Genomic DNA, 23,519 nt, shown 5'->3' with positions numbered 1-23,519 from the left:
TAAAGTTTAACATTTTAAACATTGTAATTATTTAACGTTTTCAAAAACGACCCAAAACACCTGCTTTTAGTCATCTCATTTCGCTCAATAAACACACTTATTATCCTTACATTTTCCATCACATTTCAAAATGGTACATTATTCTCAGAGTAGAGAAATAAAATGCTGATTGCTCCCAGAACAAGAGCACAGGACATATCTGCGATTTTGTGTCAAAAGTTTCCTTCAGTTGTATTTTAAATGCTATTGAGTGAAACCAGGAAGTGTAACGTGAGAAAGAGGGGCAGCGATGGTCTCAAACAATGAGCCGAATACACCACTGAAAAAGATTGTCAAGTGAAATTATAGCAGCTGTATATAGAGATAAACTACAGTAATAAACTGACTCTGAGGAGTGAGGGGTAAAGCTGTTAGGATAAGATTTTGGCTTGCTGGAGATAACATTCAACTAAATTCAATCTGTTCTTTCTTTCTGTTCACCCTACAGTAGTGGAACTGAAACCAGCGCTGCCATTGTTACTAACTACCATTCTCTCACAGCTCGTGTGTCAATAACCTCAATGTAAACCAGTGAAGCACTGTAAAAGAAAAAAACAAAGCCAGTTGTTCATAAAACATTAGAAACATTTACTGCTCAGATAGAAGGCAAAGGGGAGTGACATTGACTGGCAGTGTACAGTCTGCTGCGGTAGGGAGGTAAAACTAACAAAGCAGTGGAAGGAGGGATGAACCAACCAACAATGTTCAGTTTTTTTAATCTTAATTCTTAGCTCCTTTATTTCTGTGAGTCACTTAAGAGAGACAACACTGACTGACTGACTGGCTGGCTGACTGACTGGCTGCTGCTCTTCTTCTGCAATAAGGCCTAGCTAGATGATGATTACACCTATTCACTGTTTACGTCTCCAGTTCCTTCTGCACTCAGGTCCACGTCCACTTCCTGTGAGAGAGAAGCAGTAGCCTTGTCTCCTCCGTTCTCCGTTTGGCCTTCTTGTTCCTGGCTGGTAGGTGGGTCAGCAGCGTCTGGCGTGGTGAACTTAGCATCCATACCATCCTCCTCCTGGGCAGGGCTAGCACTTTGGCCAGCGTCCAAGGAGGCTAAGCTAACTTTTTTGCTAGCCTCCTGAATCAGGCTAGCGTCCACACCAACCTCCAGGACTGGGCTAGCGTCCGTACCATTCCCGTTGACCACCACCTTCCCACCATCCCCGTTGACTATGAGGGAGGTTAGTTCCCTGGCTGCATCTCCCTGTCCCAGCTGCTGTACCTGGGCTAACACCCGTTCCACCGCTGCCTGGTCGTCTCCCTCCTCGTCCTCCTCCTGTAGTTTCCTCAATATGAGGGGCAGCTTGGTGTCGGCCTCTGCGTTCTCCAGAAGGGAGATGTCGCTCTCCTCATAGCGGGGCAGCGGAGCGCCCTCCTCCTGCTGCTGCTGGAAGTGCAGGCGCTTGGCCTTGCCGCTGGCCACAACCCTCTCCAGGATCTGCTTCTCGGCCAGGCGCAGCTGGATGGCCACACGGGAGTGGAAGGAGAGGTCGGGATTCTCCAACGCATACTGGTCATCCTGAAGGACGGAGGGAGGTGGGGAGACATTGGGCAGAGAGGAAGGGAGTGAGGTAGAGGGGAAGGGAAGAGCAGACACACACACATAGACAGACAGAGACATAAGGGGGAGACAGCAGGGGGAAAGCAGAGAGAGAAAGGTATAACATACAGAAGGCAGAGGAAGAGTTTGTTAAGTTATCGGGTTGAGAATGGGTCCTGTTGAAATATACTAAACATGAATTTATACAACACTGATACAGAGTAGACACGCTGACCCAAAACAACACAGTGAGGTGGGTGAAATCTTCACTGACCTGGGAGCTGGTCTTGTAGGTCTGGAGCAGCAGGGCAGCCCTGGTCTCCAGGAATGTCCAAAGTTTGATCTCATTGTCCCAGCTCACTGGGAACTCCGTGTTACCTAGTGTGAAAATCTTATTGATGGCATGTTCACCTACCAGGTAGTCCTTCAGCTCCTCTGTGAAGAGAAACGGTTAAATGGCAGTGAACCAGAATGGCAGGACCAATATGATTACAGAGGGAAAACACAAGTACACAATTCAGGTCTATTCATCAGAGGGCCAGATCTTTATAGCTAAACAGGTACACATATTTTTAAAGATGTCCATTTAGTTTGGTGACATTCATTTAAAAGAATATCAGACTGAGGTTAAGATAAAGGACTGTTATTCTACAGGTTGACTGGTAGCTAACTGCTGTTTTCCAGATCTTTCTTTTGATCGGCGATATTATGTAAGGCTCGATTACGCTGGAGGAGGGGAGGGTGAAAGGGAGGTGAGGGTGAAAGGGAGGGGAGGGTGAAAGGGAGGTGGGGGGAAAGGGAGGTGGGGGGAAAGGGAGGGTGAAAGGGAGGTGAGGGTGAAAGGGAGGGGAGGATGAAAGGGAGGGGAGGGTGAAAGGGAGGGGAGGGTGAAAGGGAGGGGAGGATGAAAGGGAGGGGAGGATGAAAGGAGGGGAGGATGAAAGGAGGGGAATGAAAGGAGGGGAGGGTGAAGAGGAGGGTGAAAGGGAGGGGAGGGTGAAAGGGAGGGGAGGGTGAAAGGGAGGGGAGGGTGAAAGGGAGGGGAGGGTGAAAGGGAGGGGAGTGTGAAAGGAGGGGAGGGTGAAAGGAGGGGAGTGTGAAAGGAGGGGAGTGTGAAAGGAGGGGAGTGTGAAAGGAGGGGAGGATGAAAGGGAGGGGAGGATGAAAGGGAGGGGAGGATGAAAGGGAGGGGAGGATGAAAGGAGGGGAGGATGAAAGGAGGGGAGGGTGAAAGGAGGGGAGGATGAAGGGAGGGTGAAAGGGAGGGTGAAAGGAGGGGGGGTGAAAGGGAGGGGAGGGTGAAAGGGAGGGGAGGGTGAAAGGGAGGGGAGGGTGAAAGGAGGGGAGGGTGAAAGGAGGGGAGGGTGAAAGGAGGGGAGGGTGAAAGGAGGGGAGGATGAAAGGGAGGGGAGGATGAAAGGGAGGGGAGGGTGAAAGGGAGGATGAAGGGAGGGGAGGGTGAAAGGGAGGGGAGGATGAAAGGGAGGGGAGGATGAAAGGGAGGAGGGATGAAAGGGAGGAGGGATGAAAGGAGGGGAGGATGAAAGGAGGGGAGGATGAAAGGAGGGGAGGATGAAAGGAGGGGAGGATGAAGGGAGGGTGAAAGGGAGGGGGGGGTGAAAGGGAGGGGAGGGTGAAAGGGAGGGGAGGGTGAAAGGGAGGGGAGGGTGAAAGGGAGGGGAGGGTGAAAGGGAGGGGAGGGTGAAAGGGAGGGGAGGGTGAAAGGGAGGGGAGGGTGAAAGGAGGGGAGGGTGAAAGGAGGGGAGGGTGAAAGGAGGGGAGGGTGAAAGGAGGGGAGGGTGAAAGGAGGGGGAGTGTGAAAGGAGGGGAGTGTGAAAGGAGGGGAGTGTGAAAGGAGGGGAGTGTGAAGGGAGGGGAGGGTGAAAGGGAGGGGAGGGTGAAAGGGAGGGGAGGGTGAAAGGGAGGATGAAGGGAGGGGAGGGTGAAAGGGAGGGGAGGGTGAAAGGGAGGATGAAAGGAGGGGAGGATGAAGGGAGGGGAGGGTGAAAGGGAGGGGAGGGTGAAAGGGAGGATGAAAGGGAGGGGCGGGTGAAAGGGAGGGGAGGATGAAAGGGAGGAGGGGGGGTGAAAGGGAGGGGAGGATGAAAGGGAGGGGAGGGTGAAAGGAGGGTGAAAGGGAGGGGAGGGTGAAAGGGAGGGGAGGGTGAAAGGGAGGGGAGGGTGAAAGGAGGGGAGGGTGAAAGGAGGGGAGTGTGAAAGGAGGGGAGTGTGAAAGGAGGGGAGTGTGAAAGGAGGGGAGTGTGAAAGGAGGGGAGTGTGAAAGGGAGGGGAGGGTGAAAGGGAGGGGAGGGTGAAAGGGAGGGGAGGGTGAAAGGGAGGATGAAGGGAGGGGGGGTGAAAAGGGAGGGGAGGGTGAAAGGGAGGATGAAAGGAGGGGAGGATGAAGGGAGGGGAGGGTGAAAGGGAGGGGAGGGTGAAAGGGAGGATGAAAGGGAGGGGCGGGTGAAAGGGAGGGGAGGATGAAAGGGAGGAGGGGGGTGAAAGGGAGGGGAGGATGAAAGGGAGGGGAGGGTGAAAGGAGGGGAGGGTGAAAGGAGGGGAGGGTGAAAGGAGGGGAGGGTGAAAGGAGGGGAGGGTAAAAGGGAGGGGACGTTGAAAGGGAGGGGAGGTTGAAAGGAGGGGAGGTTGAAAGGAGGGGAGGTTGAAAGGGAGGGGAGGTTGAAAGGGAGGGGAGGTTGAAAGGAGGGGAGGATGAAAGGAGGGGAGGGTGAAAGGAGGGGAGGGTGAAAGGGAGGGGAGGGTGAAAGGGAGGGGAGGGTGAAAGGGAGGGGAGGGTGAAAGGGAGGGGAGGGTGAAAGGGAGGGGAGGGTGAAAGGGAGGGGAGGGTGAAAGGGAGGGGAGGTTGAAAGGGAGGGGAGGGTGAAAGGGAGGGGAGGGTGAAAGGGAGGGGAGGGTGAAAGGGAGGGGAGGGTGAAAGGAGGGGAGGGTGAAAGGAGGGGAGTGTGAAAGGAGGGGAGTGTGAAAGGAGGGGAGTGTGAAAGGAGGGGAGTGTGAAAGGAGGGGAGGGTGAAAGGAGGGGAGTGTGAAAGGAGGGGAGGATGACTGCCTAATATGTTCAAACGCTACACAAAGGCACAACATGCGCACACACACACACACACACTCTGTAAAAAAGCTATACTGTGACGATCCCACTCCTATTCATAAAGGGGGCGATAGCAAAGTCTGTTATTTTTGTCTTTTCATTTTGTAAAAGCAAGGATAAGTTGCCTTCCCTTACTAGTAGTACCTAGCTGGCAGCCTGGCTAGCAGCTAGCAGCCTGGCTAAAAACATAGCAACTAGCGACTTTCACTCGAGTCATTTTCTATTAAGGTATTTTTACTCAAGTATGATAGGGGGGAACCTTCACCATCTCTGTACACCACACATACAATTATCTGTAAGGTCCCTCAGTCAAGCAGTGAATTTCAAAAAAAGATTCAACCACAAAGGTTTTCTAATGCCTCGCAAAGAAGGGCACCTATTGGTAGATGGGTAGAAATAAAACATGGCCAAATATACAACGTAGTTGCTTACCAAGATGACATTGAATGTTCGAGTGGCTTAGTTATAGTTTTGACTTAAAATCGTCTTGAAAATTCTATGGCAAGACTTGAAAATGTCTGCCTCACAATGATTAACAACCAACTTGACAGAGCTTGAAGAATAAAAAAATAAATGTGCAAATATTGTACAATCCAGGTGTGCAAAAGCTCTTTGAGACTCTGTAATCGGTGCCAAAAGGTGATTTTAACACGGGGTTGAATACTTATTTAATCAAGACCGTGTTGTATTTTTCATAAATGATTTACAAATGTTCGAATTTTTCATCCACTTTTACAGAGTATTTTGTGTAGATCGTTGCCACAAAAATAAATAAATAAATGTAAAAAAAAAAAATAATTTAAATCGACCAAGTCGTCGTCTGTTCTTTCGTCCATCGATTGGTCAATTTTTTTAACATGTATTATTCAATATGTTGACACGTCCTATGTGTTTTAATCAAATGAACTATATTCACTGAGCTTGTCTGATGCTTTATTAAGCACACTGTTTGATTAAATAATTAAGACACAAATAACTAGAGGGAGTCCGACCAGCAATTGATTTGATTGTGCTGGGCTCAGACGTGCTGCGCTGTGTTAAAAAAGACAGCGAGTGACTGTGACTAGAAGCCGTTGTCTCTCTCTCCCCCCTGCTGTAGCGACCACCACAGAACATCAAAGTGTTTATCGAGCTGTCCGTGTTGCTGAAACTGCAAGATAATTACAGCTATTTCTGACTGAAAAGTTCTGTTACCGAAATCACCAATTTGTTTAGGAAAAACTTTCCCTATTCCCTCAATCCTTGCTCTCTTTACGTGACACATGTATGCATCGCATGCACGTGACCAAAGACCTAATCGCATGGGACTAGTATTACTAGAGAACGTTGGTTATGTCATTATTACTCCAGAATGTCCATTATTTCAGATGACGATTCGGGCGGGATATTTTTTTTTTCTTCTAACTGTAATTGTTTTGTTTTTTTTCAATAAATTGACAGTTATGATGGAAGCTTGGAGGTTTTTGTTCTAGGCGTCAAGATACTGTATTTCAACATGTCCAGGTGACAGGGTCACACTGATAACTCCAGCTTGGTTCCCAAGTTTCTAAACCATACCAAACCAGCTTTCCTATAGTGTCACCATATTATTGGAATTGAGGAAGTGTGGTATAATATCCTAATGATTATGATCAATCTGCAGTACGTCCTAAATGCCCCCCAGCCTTCAGATGTGAGCTAAACAGTGCAATTGCACTTGAGACACCTTTTAAGGCTATGGATGAGAAAGTGAACTCATCATTTCCAAAACGTTCAGGTCAGTTGTATGCTGCTCTGCGATCTATTAACAGCAAGGGTTGCATTAAATAGACTGAGTTTGCTTTAGCCTGCCTGGAGTGCCAGGACTTTTCCCATTAAACAAGTTAGCCGATCAAGTAAAGTATTTGAAATGATTTGTATTTGAATCCTGGTCTGCCTAGCTTCTAGCCGGAGGATGCTAGCCTGGCACAGTGGGATTTATGTCACCAGTCACTGGCGTGTTTCAACATGTGAATTCATATTTTTCAGACCCTCTGAATGTGGATAACTCCCAATTCACATCTGGTGTCCTGCCGTGTGTGTGTGTGTGAGTGAGAGAGAGTGAGAGACAGACACACAGAGAGAAAGAGACAGACACACAGAGAGAGAGAGAGAAAGAGACAGACACACAGAGAGAGAGAGAGAAAGAGACAGACACACAGAGAGAGAGAGAGAAAGAGACAGACACACAGAGAGAGAGAGAGAAAGAAAGAGACAGACACACAGAGAGAGAGAGAGAAAGAAAGAGACAGACACACAGAGAGAGAGAGAGAAAGAAAGAGACAGACACACAGAGAGAGAGAGAGAAAGAAAGAGACAGACACACAGAGAGAGAGAGAGAAAGAAAGAGACAGACACACAGAGAGAGAGAGAGAAAGAAAGAGACAGACACACAGAGAGAGAGAGAGAAAGAAAGAGACAGACACACAGAGAGAGAGAGAGAAAGAAAGAGACAGACACACAGAGAGAGAGAGAGAAAGAAAGAGACAGACACACAGAGAGAGAGAGAGAAAGAAAGACAGACACACAGAGAGAGAGAGAGAAAGAGACAGACACACAGAGAGAGAGAAAGAGACAGACACACAGAGAGAGAGAAATAAACAGACACACAGAGAGAGAAATAAACAGACACAGAGAGAGAAAGAGACAGACACACAGAGAGAGAAATAAACACAGAGAGAGAGAGAAAGAGACAGACACAGAGAGAGAGAGAGAGAGAAAGAGAGACACAGAGAGAGAAAGAGACAGACACAGAGAGAGAGAAATAAACAGACACACAGAGAGAGAAATAAACAGACACAGAGAGAGAAATAAACAGACACAGAGAGAGAAATAAACAGACACAGAGAGAGAAAGAGACAGACACACAGAGAGAGAAATAAACACAGAGAGAGAGAGAAAGAGACAGACACAGAGAGAGAGAAATAAACACAGAGAGAGAGAGAAAGAGACAGACACACAGAGAGAGAAAGAGAGACACACAGAGAGAGAAAGAGACAGACACAGAGAGAGAGAGAAAGAGACAGACACAGAGAGAGAGAGAAAGAGACAGACACAGAGAGAGAAAGAGAGACACACAGAGAGAGAAAGAGACAGACACAGAGAGAGAGAAATAAACACAGAGAGAGAGAGAAAGAGACAGACACACAGAGAGAGAAAGAGAGACACACAGAGAAAGAGACAGACACAGAGAGAGGGATAGAGGGGGATAGAGAGAGTGTGTGTGTCTTACCCTCAGTCATACAGAAGACTCTGAGGAAGGCTAGTAGCTGGGCAGAGATTGGAGGATCGCTGCAGTGCAGGGCAAAGATACTGGACCTGATGAGGGGGGGGAGAGAGAGGCAGAGAGGGCAAGAGAAAGAGTGAAAAAGAAACATCATAGTACAGACAACAACTTCTCCAATTCACATTACCCTTTGCACACACAGATATGACCTCATAAAGCTAGACCAGTAGACCCCACAAGACCTTGTAGCCCCAACCCTCCCCGTACGCCTTACGGAAAAAAACCTTCCACAACGAATCCCATCTAAAACCCTGATCAGTGGCTTGGTAGGTACAGTAGATGTTAATGGTGGCCAGTGGCCCACAATTAACCCAGGCCCACTCACGTTTAGCATGGAGGCCAAACCATGATCCCCTGATGCAATTTTAATATCCACCCAATCAATTACTAGCAAGAGAGAGTGAATGAGCGAGAGACAACTACACCACGGGTGCTGACTTCGGTTCCAGCCAAGCAGAATCGTTTTTGGGGCTTTAGTCATTTGCAATCTATCCAGAATAAACATTGCATCATTTTCTCAGAATAGGTCTCTATACCATGAGAGAACCTTTCTATCCCCCCCTTGACATTTCCATCAACAGGAAGCTTAATCATTTTATCATTACATTAATATCATGCAGCCCTCCCCCTCTGTCATTTTAAACACTTTTTAATCTCTTATTGATGGGGCATTCTGGAAATTAGATTAGAAAGCCTTTGTTGAACTGAAATTGGTACTTAATGCAGGTATAACAAAGGATGTGTTATTTTCCAAATCACATACAATTTGTCTGATGATTTAGGCATATGTACTTTGGATGGTGCCCTCATTGATTGTGTCCCCACTTATAAATATCTGGGCATCTGAATGGATAAAAAGCTATCTTTTAAAAAGCATGTTGAGTAGTTAAGAAATGAAGAATTAAAATAGGCTTCTTCTATAGGAACTGGTCCGGTCTCATTAAAGAGCAGAAAACTAAGTCAATAACCAGAATGAACGTTGGCTGAATGATTATGGCAATATCGTCTATATGAATGCAGCTGCCACTGTATTGATGCCATTGGACGAACTGTATCATAGTGCATTGCGCTTTATTACGGGCGATGTTTCAGTAGACATCATTGCATTTTGTATCAGAAAGTAGGCTGGCCCTCTTTGAAGTCTCATAGATCGATGCAATGTGCTCTTTTTGTCTAGAAAGCCTTCTTGCATAAACTTCCGCTATACCTAACATTCAGACATATGAGTTACCAGACCCGGACTCAGGGATGGCTAACCCTGCAGATCAATCTCCACCAAGTTAGATAAATATGCTTTCAGTTTCTTAGCACCTCTCAGGTGGAATGATCTCCGGAGTTTGTACCTCTAGGCCGATGGCCTTTTAACTGAAGAATGTGTGTTTCATATGATTTTTTTTTGCTTTTCATGTATTGTGTAATTGTTGTGTATATACTGTAGATAAGTATAGTGTAATTGATGTATATATACACACACCGTAGATATGTATAGTATAATTGATGTGTATAGACCGTAGATATGTATAGTGTAATTGATGTGTATATACCGTAGATATGTAGTGTAACAGATGTGTATATAGACCGTAGATATGTATAGTGTAATTGATGCTAGCAAGCTGAAGAACACCATCCCAACCATGAAGCACGGGGGTGGCAGCATCATGTTGTGGGGGTGCTTTGCTGCAGGAGGGACTGGTGCACTTCACAAAATAGATGGCATCATGAGGCAGGAAAATTATGTGGATATATTGAAGCAACATCTGAAGACATCAGTCAGGAAGTTAAAGCTTGGTCGCAAATGGGTCTTCCAAATGGACAATGACCCCAAGCATACTTCCAAAGTTGTGGCAAAATGGCTTAAGGACAACAAAGTCAAGATATTGGAGTGGCCATCACAAAGCCCTGACCTCATTCCTAAAGAAAACTTGTGGGCAGAACTGAAAAAACGTGTGCAAGCAAGAAGGCCTACAAACCTGACTCAGTTACACCAGCTCTGTCAGGAGGAATGGGCCAAAATTCACCCAACTTATTGTGGGAAACTTGTGGAAGGCTACCCGAAACGTTTGACCCAAGTTAAACAATTTAAAGACAATGCTACTAAATACTAAATGAGTGTATGTAAACTTCTGACCCACTGGGAATGTGATGAAAGAAATAAAAGCTGAAATAAATCACTCTACTATTATTCTGACATTTCACATTCTTAAAATAAAGTGGTGATCCTAACTGACCTAAGACAGGGAATTTTTACTAGGATTAAATGTCAGGAATTGCGAAAAACTGATTATTTGGCTAAGGTGTATGTAAACCCCCGACTTCAACTGTATAGTGTAATTGACGTGTATATACAGTAGATATGTATAGTGTAATTGACGTGTATATACAGTAGATATGTATAGTGTAATTGACGTGTATATACAGTAGATATGTATAGTGTAATTGACGTGTATATACAGTAGATATGTATAGTGTAATTGACGTGTATATACAGTAGATATGTATAGTGTAATTGACGTGTATATACAGTAGATATGTATAGTGTAATTGACGTGTATATACAGTAGATATGTATAGTGTAATTGACGTGTATATACAGTAGATATGTATAGTGTAATTGACGTGTATATACAGTAGATATGTATAGTGTAATTGACGTGTATATACAGTAGATATGTATAGTGTAATTGACGTGTATATACAGTAGATATGTATAGTATAATTGATGTTTATATACAGTAGATATGTATAGTATAATTGATGTTTATATACAGTAGATATGTATAGTGTAATTGACGTGTATATACAGTAGATATGTATAGTATAATTGATGTTTATATACAGTAGATATGTATAGTGTAATTGACGTGTATATACAGTAGATATGTATAGTGTAATTGACGTGTATATACAGTAGATATGTATAGTATAATTGATGTTTATATACAGTAGATATGTATAGTATAATTGATGTTTATATACAGTAGATATGTATAGTGTAATTGACGTGTATATACAGTAGATATGTATAGTATAATTGATGTTTATATACAGTAGATATGTATAGTATAATTGATGTTTATATACAGTAGATATGTATAGTGTAATTGACGTGTATATACAGTAGATATGTATAGTATAATTGATGTTTATATACAGTAGATATGTATAGTATAATTGATGTTTATTGATGTCTTCATGCAGGTGGTATCACCAGGACTCCCTGCTTCAATAAAGGTTGAATAAAAATAAGATCTATGAAGAAGACGGATGAAAGGAGTTGTGAGCCACATCGGGCTCTGGTCAAATGTAGTGCACTATAAAGGAATAGGCTGATGTTTGAGACACAGCCTTAGTCTCCCAGTGTAGCCTTTGTTTTAATAGTAAACTCTCCTCTCCTGAATCCACTAGCTCTGGGTAATGTAATAGTAATGCTGCTAGACTAGAGCGGGCCTCAGTAATGTGTTTGCAGTGTAATAATATCGGCCATGTCCTGCCAATTGTCACATTGATCAATTCACTGAAATGCAGGAAAATATTGCCTTCCTGAAATTACCTCCATCTCTGACATAATTGAGAGATTCCATCTATTTCTCTCTCTCACTCTAACCCTCTTCTCTCTCCCAGTTTCCCACCCAACCACTGTCTCTCCCTCCCTACTTATGAGGGGAATCCTGTGTGTATGCGTGTCTCTCTACTTACGAGGGGATGCCAGCGCGGGCCAGCACCTCCGCCTTCATGGCATACAGCCGTTCACTCTTGGACACCCCCAGTTTGATCTTGACTCTGTCATGGGCGTTCTCCTGGAAGAAGAAGCCGTTGTGGATCACAAACTCAGCGTTGGATCGCGTCCCGTAGAAGATGTAGATCTGAGGACAGAGAAGAGGAGAACAGCCACTCAACATGAAAGGGGTAATTCAGTATTTTACAACTTAAATCTTAGCTCCTTCCTCCCCCTGCAGAACATATATGGGCCAGGAGTAACTGTAATGCATGGTGTAGTTTTTCTTTAAACAGACACTACAAACTTCCCTAGATAGCTGAACTTCCCCTTTATCATCTGACTCCAACTCAACTGCTAAAAAGGTTATTGTACATCGATATGGGTTGGCTCAGCAATGTGGTGAACATTCCACCTCCTATTCCCTCTGTACCATTTTCCCTCATAACCATGATATCATGTCTGATCTAGCGGAAGCTTCACAGGAGCACAGAGAATCCCCACACCACACCACTCGTGTATGGCTCCAACATATTACATCCACATTTACAGATAGCAGAAGGGAACAGGTGAGAGGGAAAGCTGGAGAAAGCGGTAGGGGCAGGGGACAGATAGGACGAGGAGTGATAAAGCTTAGTAGGTAAATGTAGCTTAGTGGTTTGTGTCTCTGTGAGCTCAGGCCGAGTCTGCATCTCAAATGCCTTTTCCCTATGTAGTGCACTACTTTTGACCAGGGCCCATAGGCCTGTAGTGCACCATATATGGAATAGGGTGCTATTTGGGACACACCCTCTGTGAGCTCAGGGCACTTTGGCCGGATGGTGATATCTGCCAGAGGAATCGTGGGATCAAGCGCTCCATTCCCCATCACCCAACCCCCTGCTGTCTCTGAATCTTATCAAATAATTCCCATTCCAAAGAGAAAGAGGTGGACTTCCATACTGTAGGGAGGGGGAGCACCAGAGGGTGAGAGAGAGGAGTGGGAGGAAGGAGAGGGAGCAATAGAGGTTGGTTGTGTGGCGATTCTCCAGCCTTCTCCCAAAGTATGGATTTAACAACTGTGGAAACTCCCTTCAGGCAATGCTTACATCAATTATTCAAACCTCCCTCCAGGCAATGTTTACACCAATCTTCTGAAACTCCCTCCAGCCAATGCTTTCACCAATCCTATACTTTTAAATCCATGACAGGGAGTGTGGAAGTGCATACTTCTGTAAAAGGTGGAGAATCGTGATGCTGCCAGTGAGTAAGTGACGGAGGGAGGGAGTGAAACAATAACACGCTGCTTTGGAGCAGAGGGTTGGACCGTTCAGCCTGGCTAGGTCCAGCTGACTCACACACAGCTCTGGCATGGCCCTCTCCCTGACATAACATCAACAACAGTCAACCAGTCTGTCAAGGCCTCTCAGTTCGAGGTTAACATAACGTCACCCCTACAACACAACTAGTGATACTCAGGCCAGAGACTGAATCAGTGACAGAGTACGGCTTTACAAACAGCTTGAGCTTTCAGAAGTGTGTTTGGACTTGTTCAGCAGCATTATCAAGCTCGACTTCATTCAAATGGCAGAATACCATTGAACTCTGAACTGTGTGATGAACAACAAATAATACATAGGAAACAAACAAAAGAAGATATATGCAACGTTCATTTAGGGAACTGTTGTGGCTGTTGTTAAAAGTAACCCAGATGGAGGAAGTTGACAGTTGATTTAGAACCAACTGCCGTTTGATTGACATACATATACATGATGCAATCAGATCCTACACAACCCATAGCAACTCAACATGTATAGTTCAAATAAGTCATGGCCCATAGGGCAGGGTCCTGTTGTTTCTGTAGCATGAGGCAGCTTGGTGTACATGTACACCCCCGGACAATTTGCATAGTAGCTAAAGAGTACAATGTGCCGTAGGTCCATGCTACCCTGACCCGACTCACCTGTTCATTCTCTTTGTAGTCCTGCAGAGCCACACACTCACACCTGTCATCCTCCAGGTTGTAACCAGTGGTGATCTGAACAACACACAAACTGTAATTCATCCATTCACTGATTGATTTAAACCAGTCCCTGATTCGCTTCAATTAGGTTTTTCCAACAGTCACTAATCAAACATATTGAAAAATCGCAACACACTTTACAGTCAAAAATAAATAGAGTAGTTATACTTCAGAGCTCCAGTGAATTCTGGGAGCTTCTTGCAGCACATTTATTTTATAATACATGACCAGCTTCTCTCCTAGTATTAAAAGAGCTGTATATCCGCCATCCATTCCTTTAATAACAAGCTCAAGAGACTAACGAACGAAATCAGAAAGCTCATTTATTTCAAAACATGAATGTATTAGTTTAGCATATATAATCAAGGTCTGTATCAATACAGATACTTCCCCAGATTCTGAGTTAGTGAGAGCTTTACACAAATGGGCAGAAATGAAGGACATTGAATGAACCCATACAATTATCACCAGTGAGAATGACAGCATACTCAAGGAACTGGAGCTAAAGAACAGCAATAAAATGTGGAAATGTGTTGGAGGAAGTTGTAACCCATTTTTATTAAACAAACACCAAGGGAATACACAGAAAGACATTTTAGTCTTTAAATGACTTGTTTCAGCTATGTATCGGGTCTTCACAAAAAAATATCTAATTTGAGGGGCGTAAATGCAGTTAACATGCATACTAAAGGAGGGGATATTATTGCTCTGTTACAAATCAGTCACTAAACACAAACAAAGCCAAATGATTCAAATAAGTAACAGATGCCCATGAGATAAGCGTAATCAACTGAGGAAAACACAGTCTGTGTAGTTTCTCTCAAATCTAGAATTTTTTCTGAATAATTTAAAACCTCTCAAATACTGGGATGAGGGTGGTAGTGTGCAGTAGTGCAATAGGCATGCTTCAGCCATGCAATAGGCATGCTTCAGCCATGCAATAGTGATCTAATAAGTATGTAGTAGCGTGTTTGTAGTACTCACCAGGCCGTTGGTGTGGTTACACATGTCCCAGAGAGGGATGAGGGCAAGGGTGACACGGCTACCGTCTTCCGTAGGGATCTGGTTCTGACGGGTCATCACTGAGGAAACCGCCCATCTATAGGGATTAAAGGTCACTGTAAACCAATCAGCAACAAGATTCACTTTTCATGGACTAGCCAATCAAAACAAGGGCCCTGTGTTTTTCCAGACCACGTGACCTGAGCAGGAAAAACTGAGGACCCCAGTTATAGCCTCATGTTTTGGGAAATTCTACTAGTCCCCAAGACAAGTGGCTTCAACCACATCAGATAGCAAACCTTGCTACTAATCATGTTTCCATCCAAACATTCACCTGACGTATGAAAAAAGTCATGACCGGGCTGATGAAAACATGAAATGCTGGTCACAATTTGATAAATGCAGACAGAAAATGTGTTCGTTCGACACGGTGGGATGTTTTTGTGTTGGTAAAATAAATTATGCGAGAAATGGAGGTGGAAATGCACATTTTGATATATTAACCATCATATCGACAGAAAACCTTTTAACTTGTATTTTTCATTCGGTACATAGGGATTTAACGGCAAAAGTCATTTTTAAGTGCACCATTTCATCACGCACAGCCATTTATCAGTTTGATGGAAACATCTCTGGTGGGAAATGTGCATATTGTTTTATGCAGATTTGAGCATATTTGCATGAGAATCTGTTGCAAATTGGATGGAAACCTAGCTAACTTGAGGAAATGTGTAGTCGCCTGTTCTGAAACTATCAGAAGACTATCAGTCCCAGTCATAACCTTGGCTTTAGTAATAGTTGAAGTATGGAAAACTAGAGGTTATAGATGACAACCAGCCTGTTCTAGAGAACACTGTTGTGAATGAAATCTAGCCTTTAGTTACAGGCAAGTGATTGTTTTAGAATTTAACAATAGAGGATATTAATAATCTTTATTAACTAATTCAAGACAAGGGCATCAAATAAATATCAATCTGTGATCTTGCTATAATGATGTGGAGGCGTGTTCTGAGAATTGTAAACATTTTAAAACTGGGCTAACTGCTAACGGAGGTTCCTCGAGAAGGCCTAGGTACCGCAGGGACAAGACAACGCACGCTGTCCTGGACCCTTCATTCCTACAACACATTGCCTGGTGGAAGAGGAGGCTTGCATCACACCAAATACAATGGGAAGATAAAAGGAGTGGATATAAATGATTCTCTCAAAGATCATTTGGCTCTAATGACAGAACAATGAGAACCAACAGGTCATCCTCGATGCTGACAGTTGTTCTACATTCTCTGACTGTCTTTTACACACACACACACACACACACACACACACACGGAAGGTGGAGGGAAGCCATTTAAAAAGCAGGCCGACACAAACACACACACCAACCTGTAGTCGTCGAACGTAAAGGCGTCCTTCAAGGGCAGTTTACTGGTGGTCAGATGAGTCTGGAAATTGAAGGTGAGGAAGAGAGAAAAAGGAGAGAAAGAAGGAAATGGAGTGGAAGAAAGAAAGAAAGAAAGAAAGGGATAGGTGGAGAGAGAGAAGAAAATATGAAATGGAGTGAGGAGGGAAAGAAAAACAAAACAGTGAAATGTCATCATGCTGCTGCCTAACATCCTAAACACAGTGTGTGAAATGTCATCATGATGCTGCCTAACATCCTAAACACAGTGTGTGAAATGTCATCATGCTGCTGCCTAACATCCTAAACACAGTGTGTGAAATGTCATCATGATGCTGCCTAACATCCTAAACACAGTGTGTGAAATGTCATCATGATGCTGCCTAACATCCTAAACACAGTGTGTGAAATGTCATCATGCTGCTGCCTAACATCCTAAACACAGTGTGTGAAATGTCATCATGCTGCTGCCTAACATCCTAAACACAGTGTGTGAAATGTCATCATGATGCTGCCTAACATCCTAAACACAGTGTGTGAAATGTCATCATGCTGCTGCCTAACATCCTAAACACAGTGTGTGAAATGTCATCATGCTGCTGCCTAACATCCTAAACACAGTGTGTGAAATGTCATCATGATGCTGCCTAACATCCTAAACACAGTGTGTGAAATGTCATCATGCTGCTGCCTAACATCCTAAAAACAGTGTGTGAAATGTCATCATGCTGCTGCCTAACATCCTAAACACAGTGTGTGAAATGTCATCATGCTGCTGCCTAACATCCTAAACACAGTGTGTGAAATGTCATCATGCTGCTGCATAACATCCTAAAAACAGTGTGTGAAATGTCATCATGATGCTGCCTAACATCCTAAACACAGTGTGTGAAATGTCATCATGCTGCTGCCTAACATCCTAAACACCGTGTGTGAAATGTCATCATGCTGCTGCCTAACATCCTAAACACAGTGTGTGAAATGTCATCATGATGCTGCCTAACATCCTAAAAACAGTGTGTGAAATGTCATCATGATGCTGCCTAACATCCTAAACACAGTGTGTGAAATGTCATCATGATGCTGCCTAACATCCTAAAAACAGTGTGTGAAATGTCATCATGCTGCTGCCTAACATCCTAAACACAGTGTGTGAAATGTCATCATGATGCTGCCTAACATCCTAAACACAGTGTGTGAAATGTCATCATGATGCTGCCTAACATCCTAAAAACAGTGTGTGAAATGTCATCATGATGCTGCCTAACATCCTAAACACAGTGTGTGAAATGTCATCATGATGCTGCCTAACATCCTAAACACAGTGTGTGAAATGTCATCATGATGCTGCCTAACATCCTAAACACAGTGTGTGAAATGTCATCATGATGCTGCCTAACATCCTAAACACAGTGTGTGAAATGTCATCATGCTGCTGCCTAACATCCTAAACACAGTGTGTGAAATGTCATCATGATGCTGCCTAACATCCTAAAAACAGTGTGTGAAATGTCATCATGCTGCTGCCTAACATCCTAAACACAGTGTGTGAAATGTCATCATGATGCTGCCTAACATCCTAAAAACAGTGTGTGAAATGTCATCATGATGCTGCCTAACATCCTAAACACAGTGTGTGAAATGTCATCATGATGCTGCCTAACATCCTAAACACAGTGTGTGAAATGTCATCATGCTGCTGCCTAACATCCTAAACACAGTGTGTGAAATGTCATCATGCTGCTGCCTAACATCCTAAACACAGTGTGTGAAATGTCATCATGATGCTGCCTAACATCCTAAACACAGTGTGTGAAATGTCATCATGCTGCTGCCTAACATCCTAAACACAGTGTGTGAAATGTCATCATGATGCTGCCTAACACCCTAAACACAGTGTGAAATGTCATCATGCTGCTGCCTAACATCCTAAAAACAGTGTGTGAAATGTCATCATGCTGCTGCCTAACATCCTAAAAACAGTGTGTGAAATGTCATCATGCTGCTAAACACAGTGTATGTTAGCGTGGTGCACGTTAGCGTGGTGCACGTTAGCGTGGTGCATGCTAGCGTTTGTGTGTTAGCGTGGTGTACGTTAGCGTGGTGCATGTTAGCGTTTGTGTGTGTTAGCGTCCGCGGTGCGAGGCTGGGATCAGGGTGGCGTTAGCCCCCCATACATCACTGTCAACTTAATGTGTTGTGCCCAGCAGACGTCATCAATCTGCTTCATCAATTTGGGTGACAGAGAACCACCAGTGCCACAGAAATCTACATTTAAAGCCCCCACACTGGACGCCAAGGGCTCATTTCCAACCTAGCAGGAGGTAGAGGGAGAGGACTAGTACAAAACGCAGCTAGAAAGAGATATAGGTGGGGGGAGATGAGGGTGTGGTGGAGGGGGGAAAGAGGGAAGAGAAAGGGGGATAAGTGGAGATGGAGAGAGAGAGCAGAGCACCTGTGCTTCCCCAACATGCAAAGTGAGCTGCAGCAAAAAGACTCCAGTTCAGTAGGAAGGAACCCACAGTAAGACACGTAACCAAGGCTCTCTCCACAGTAAGACACGTAACCAAGGCTCTCTCCACAGTAAGACACGTAACCAAGGCTCTCTCCACAGTAAGACACGTAACCAAGGCTCTCTCCACAGTAAGACACGTAACCAAGGCTCTCTCCACAGTAAGACACGTAACCAAGGCTCTCTCCACAGTAAGACACGTAACCAAGGCTCTCTCCACAGTAAGACACGTAACCAAGGCTCTCTCCACAGTAAGACACGTAACCAAGGCTCTCTCCACAGTAAGACACGTAACCAAGGCTCTCTCCACAGTAAGACACGTAACCAAGGCTCTCTCCACAGTAAGACACGTAACCAAGGCTCTCTCCACAGTAAGACACGTAACCAAGGCTCTCTCCACAGTAAGACACGTAACCAAGGCTCTCTCCACAGTAAGACACGTAACCAAGGCTCTCTCCACAGTAAGACACGTAGCCAAGGCTCTCTCCACAGTAAGACACGTAACCAAGGCTCTCTCCACAGTAAGACACGTAGCCAAGGCTCTCTCCACAGTAAGACACGTAACCAAGGCTCTCTCCACAGTAAGACACGTAACCAAGGCTCTCTCCACAGTAAGACACGTAGCCAAGGCTCTCTCCACAGTAAGACACGTAACCAAGGCTCTCTCCACAGTAAGACACGTAGCCAAGGCTCTCTCCACAGTAAGACACGTAGCCAAGGCTCTCTCCACAGTAAGACACGTAGCCAAGGCTCTCTCCACAGTAAGACACGTAACCAAGGCTCTCTCCACAGTAAGACACGTAGCCAAGGCTCTCTCCACAGTAAGACACGTAGCCAAGGCTCTCTCCACAGTAAGACACGTAGCCAAGGCTCTCTCCACAGTAAGACACGTAGCCAAGGCTCTCTCCACAGTAAGACACGTAGCCAAGGCTCTCTCCACAGTAAGACACGTAACCAAGGCTCTCTCCACAGTAAGACACGTAACCAAGGCTCTCTCCACAGTAAGACACGTAACCAAGGCTCTCTCCACAGTAAGACACGTAACCAAGGCTCTCTCTTTGTTACACACACACATAACCACCCCATGGTGTCTGTGTGCTGGTTGGTCCTTAATGCATCTGTTTGATAATGTTTACCCATTTGTCTCTTTAAAGTAGCATTCCATGAATTATAGTAGGGAGTGTTGAGTGAGTACACACACACACAGAGAGGTATCTGGCTAGGGCTGTGGTGGTAAGGGTAAAAGCAAGTGGTCACATATCTCTCCCCCTGGGAGGATGTGTGTGTGTGTGTGTGTGTGTGTGTGTGTGTGTGTGTGTGTGTGTGTGTGTGTGTGTGTGTGTGTGTGTGTAATAAAGACAGTCAGGCAGTGACACTGATTCATCCCTACAGCAAAGTAGGGAGAATCACACTCAAAGGGCCAACCCTAACCTACCCCCTCAAGACCCACACATTACACCTGACACAACCTACCCCCTCAAGACCCACACATTACACCTGACACAACCTACCCCCTCAACACCCACACATTACACCTGACACAACCTACCCCCTCAACACCCACACATTACACCTGACACAACCTACCCCCTCAACACCCACACATTACACCTGACACAACCTACCCCCTCAACACCCACACATTACACCTGACACAACCTACCCCCCCTCAACACCCACACATTACACCTGACACAACCTACCCCCCCTCAACACCCACACATTACACCTGACACAACCTACCCCCCCTCAACACCCACACATTACACAACCTACCCCCCCTCAACACCCACACATTACACCTGACACAACCTACCCCTCAACACCCACACATTACACCTGACACAACCTACCCCCTCAACACCCACACGTTACACCTGACACAACCTACCCCCCTCAACACCCACACGTTACACCTGACACAACCTACCCCCCTCAACACCCACACGTTACACCTGACACAACCTACCCCCCCTCAACACCCACACATTACACCTGACACAACCTACCCCCCTCAACACCCACACGTTACACCTGACACAACCTACCCCCCCTCAACACCCACACGTTACACCTGACACAACCTACCCCCCCTCAACACCCACACGTTACACCTGACACAACCTACCCCCCTCAACACCCACACGTTACACCTGACACAACCTACCCCCTCAACACCCACACGTTACACCTGACACAACCTACCCCCCCTCAACACCCACACGTTACACCTGACACAACCTACCCCCCTCAACACCCACACGTTACACCTGACACAACCTACCCCCCCTCAACACCCACACGTTACACCTGACACAACCTACCCCCCCTCAACACCCACACGTTACACCTGACACAACCTACCCCCCCTCAACACCCACACGTTACACCTGACACAACCTACTCAAATGCATGTAGTTAAAGTTACTACTTTCACTCTTTGACATAGGTCCACTTAAATGACAGGGTGTCCCCAAATATTGAAGACGGGGGATGAAATAATACCCCAGGTAGAGACTGCAGCCCCTCCCTCCCCCTGGTTTTGACAGAGAAGAAGTGGTAGTGGGATGGAGGAGCAGCGTTGAGCCTCGTCCTGCTCTGCTCTGACAGCCATTAAAAGATAACCGTCTAGACTATGTGGATGGATCCTAGCAGGGAGGGGTGTCGTGTTGACGTGGAGCCCAGCAGCCAGGCCTGATCCTGGGCTGGGCCCTGCCTGTGAAAGGTTAGACCGATACCTGGAGCTCCTCAGAGAGGAAAGGGAAGGTTAGACAGATGGACAGATACCTGGAGCTCCTCAGAGGAAAGGGAAGGTTAGACAGATGGACAGATACCTGGAGCTCCTCAGAGAGGAAAGGGAAGGTTAGACAGATGGACAGATACCTGGAGCTCCTCAGAGAGGAAAGGGAAGGTTAGACAGATGGACAGATACCTGGAGCTCCTCAGAGAGGAAAGGGAAGGTTAGACAGATGGACAGATACCTGGAGCTCCTCAGAGAGGAAAGGGAAGGTTAGACAGATGGACAGATACCTGGAGCTCCTCAGAGAGGAAAGGGAAGGTTAGACAGATGGACAGATACCTGGAGCTCCTCAGAGAGGAAAGGGAAGGTTAGACAGATGGACAGATACCTGGAGCTCCTCAGAGAGGAAAGGGATTAGACAGATGGACAGATACCTGGAGCTCCTCAGAGAGGAAAGGGAAGGTTAGACAGATGGACAGATACCTGGAGCTCCTCAGAGAGGAAAGGGAAGGTTAGACAGATGGACAGATACCTGGAGCTCCTCAGAGAGGAAATGGAAACGACACCACTGGGACACAAAAAATAAATACTCATCACACCACACTCCACAAACACACTCCAAGGTTACTTTGCATTGGTTTGCTGCATACTGAGGTCACCTTATGGAGGTCCAGACATTCAGCTTCTGGATACTCACACACGCACACAGTTACAAACTCATACAGTCCCATTGGAAGGAAGAGGGTAGTCCCAGCCACTCAACATGTACGAAAGGTACAATCAGGTCAATTCAATTCAAAGCCAATGCGACAACATAATTTTCCAGCCCGGTCATCTGCGGCCACCCGCCTTGGAAAAGAGAGAGGCTGACATTGACAGTAGTCATTACATTGACACCGGCTCCCAACCTGAGCAGAGGACATGAGAGAGGAAAGAAGGAGGGGGGTTCAAAAAGAGGGAGGGATGAGAGAGAAGTGGAGGAGAACAAAAGGAGAGAGAGAAAGAGCGAAGATGTGAGAGGGAGTGTGGAGAGAGGGAGGGGCTGAGAGGAGATGTAGTGAAGCGGGGAAATATGGACAGGACACACACCTTTCACAAACACGCCCTCTAAAGAATACAACGCTCAAATCAACCCAGAAGGAGAGTTCAACTACAACACCATGGCCATGAGGCTTCCAACACATCTTCATTAGAACACAGTGGAATATTACTGATGCTGCTGGAACCACCACTCACCTTCTATTCTATTATCATTACCACAGTTGTTTTGTTTCCTTATGGTTGCTTATGGAGTCTTTGGTTTTAAGCTACAGTATATAACACCTATTATATAATGATTAATAATGATGTGATGTTATCACTATTATTACATGGTAACAGACACCTAACTATACCTATAACCCACCACTACCATCTAGTGGGCATTGATGGTACTGTCTTTTCAGAGACAGGCCACCTGCTGTCAAGGCAACAAAACAGCACATTTCTGTCAAGTAGCACCCACTTTATGATTCACTCTTCTGCTTAATTCTGTCAATTGTATGAAAGCAAATATTGTGGGACAAAAGCAACTAAAATGCTTCACCTAGATAGTAGGGATTGGCATGAGTACTCAAGTTCTCCATTCAAGGTTAATATTAGATTACTAATGAGTAATTAGCAAGTGAAATGTATGATCACTGACAAAAATAAAGTATATCTTAGACATGTTTACTTTTTGTGGAGTATGTGAAGTACATTGAAAATATGTTTAAAATGACATGCCTTAAATATGGTTTGATGAATGGGTACTAGCGAGGACTAGTAATAAACCATCTCGTTTATTAGTCACTTACCTTCAACTGAGAACTAACATTTAATCAAAAAACATGTCAACACACACACCAGTCCAGATCCACCAAGAGACAATGACAAACATTAACTATTATTTCAATATTAATATTTCATATTTAATGTCTTGACAGTAATGTGAATGAGGTTCTCTCTTCCCTAATCGACAGTTATTTGATGACAGACACACAAAGCATCCCAACTAAAGAACACGAAAATCATTTGGAGAAAGATTATTTTTATTTCTCCTTCTTTGATAAAGAGACTAGAGAACCTAGAGTTGTCTAGTCTCTGACCCAAATGGCACCCTACTCCCTACATAGT

General features: G+C 45.1%; 1 protein-coding gene across 2 annotated transcripts in view; it reads right to left on the bottom strand.

Annotated features, from left to right (window-relative positions):
• Positions 1 to 606: 606 nt before the first annotated feature.
• LOC100195551 (actin-histidine N-methyltransferase) overlaps positions 607 to 23,519 on the bottom strand; it is a 41,672-nt gene continuing 18,759 nt past the window's right edge. For both annotated transcript variants that reach the window (XM_014211267.2, XM_014211268.2), the window contains 7 exons: positions 16,098 to 16,156; positions 14,697 to 14,811; positions 13,653 to 13,727; positions 11,692 to 11,858; positions 7,942 to 8,027; positions 1,860 to 2,020; positions 607 to 1,564 (listed from right to left, as the gene is read on the bottom strand). In XM_014211267.2, the coding sequence (XP_014066742.2) occupies positions 887 to 1,564; positions 1,860 to 2,020; positions 7,942 to 8,027; positions 11,692 to 11,858; positions 13,653 to 13,727; positions 14,697 to 14,811; positions 16,098 to 16,156 (1,341 nt within the window). In that variant the 3' untranslated portion in view covers positions 607 to 886. The remainder of the gene's footprint in view (positions 1,565 to 1,859; positions 2,021 to 7,941; positions 8,028 to 11,691; positions 11,859 to 13,652; positions 13,728 to 14,696; positions 14,812 to 16,097; positions 16,157 to 23,519) is intronic.

Source organism: Salmo salar, chromosome ssa09, assembly GCF_905237065.1.
Source record: "Salmo salar chromosome ssa09, Ssal_v3.1, whole genome shotgun sequence".
NCBI classification, from domain to species: Eukaryota; Metazoa; Chordata; class Actinopteri; order Salmoniformes; family Salmonidae; genus Salmo; species Salmo salar.
The sequence above is the reverse complement of the archived record's forward strand: the minus strand, read 5'-3'. Positions and strand labels throughout refer to the sequence as shown.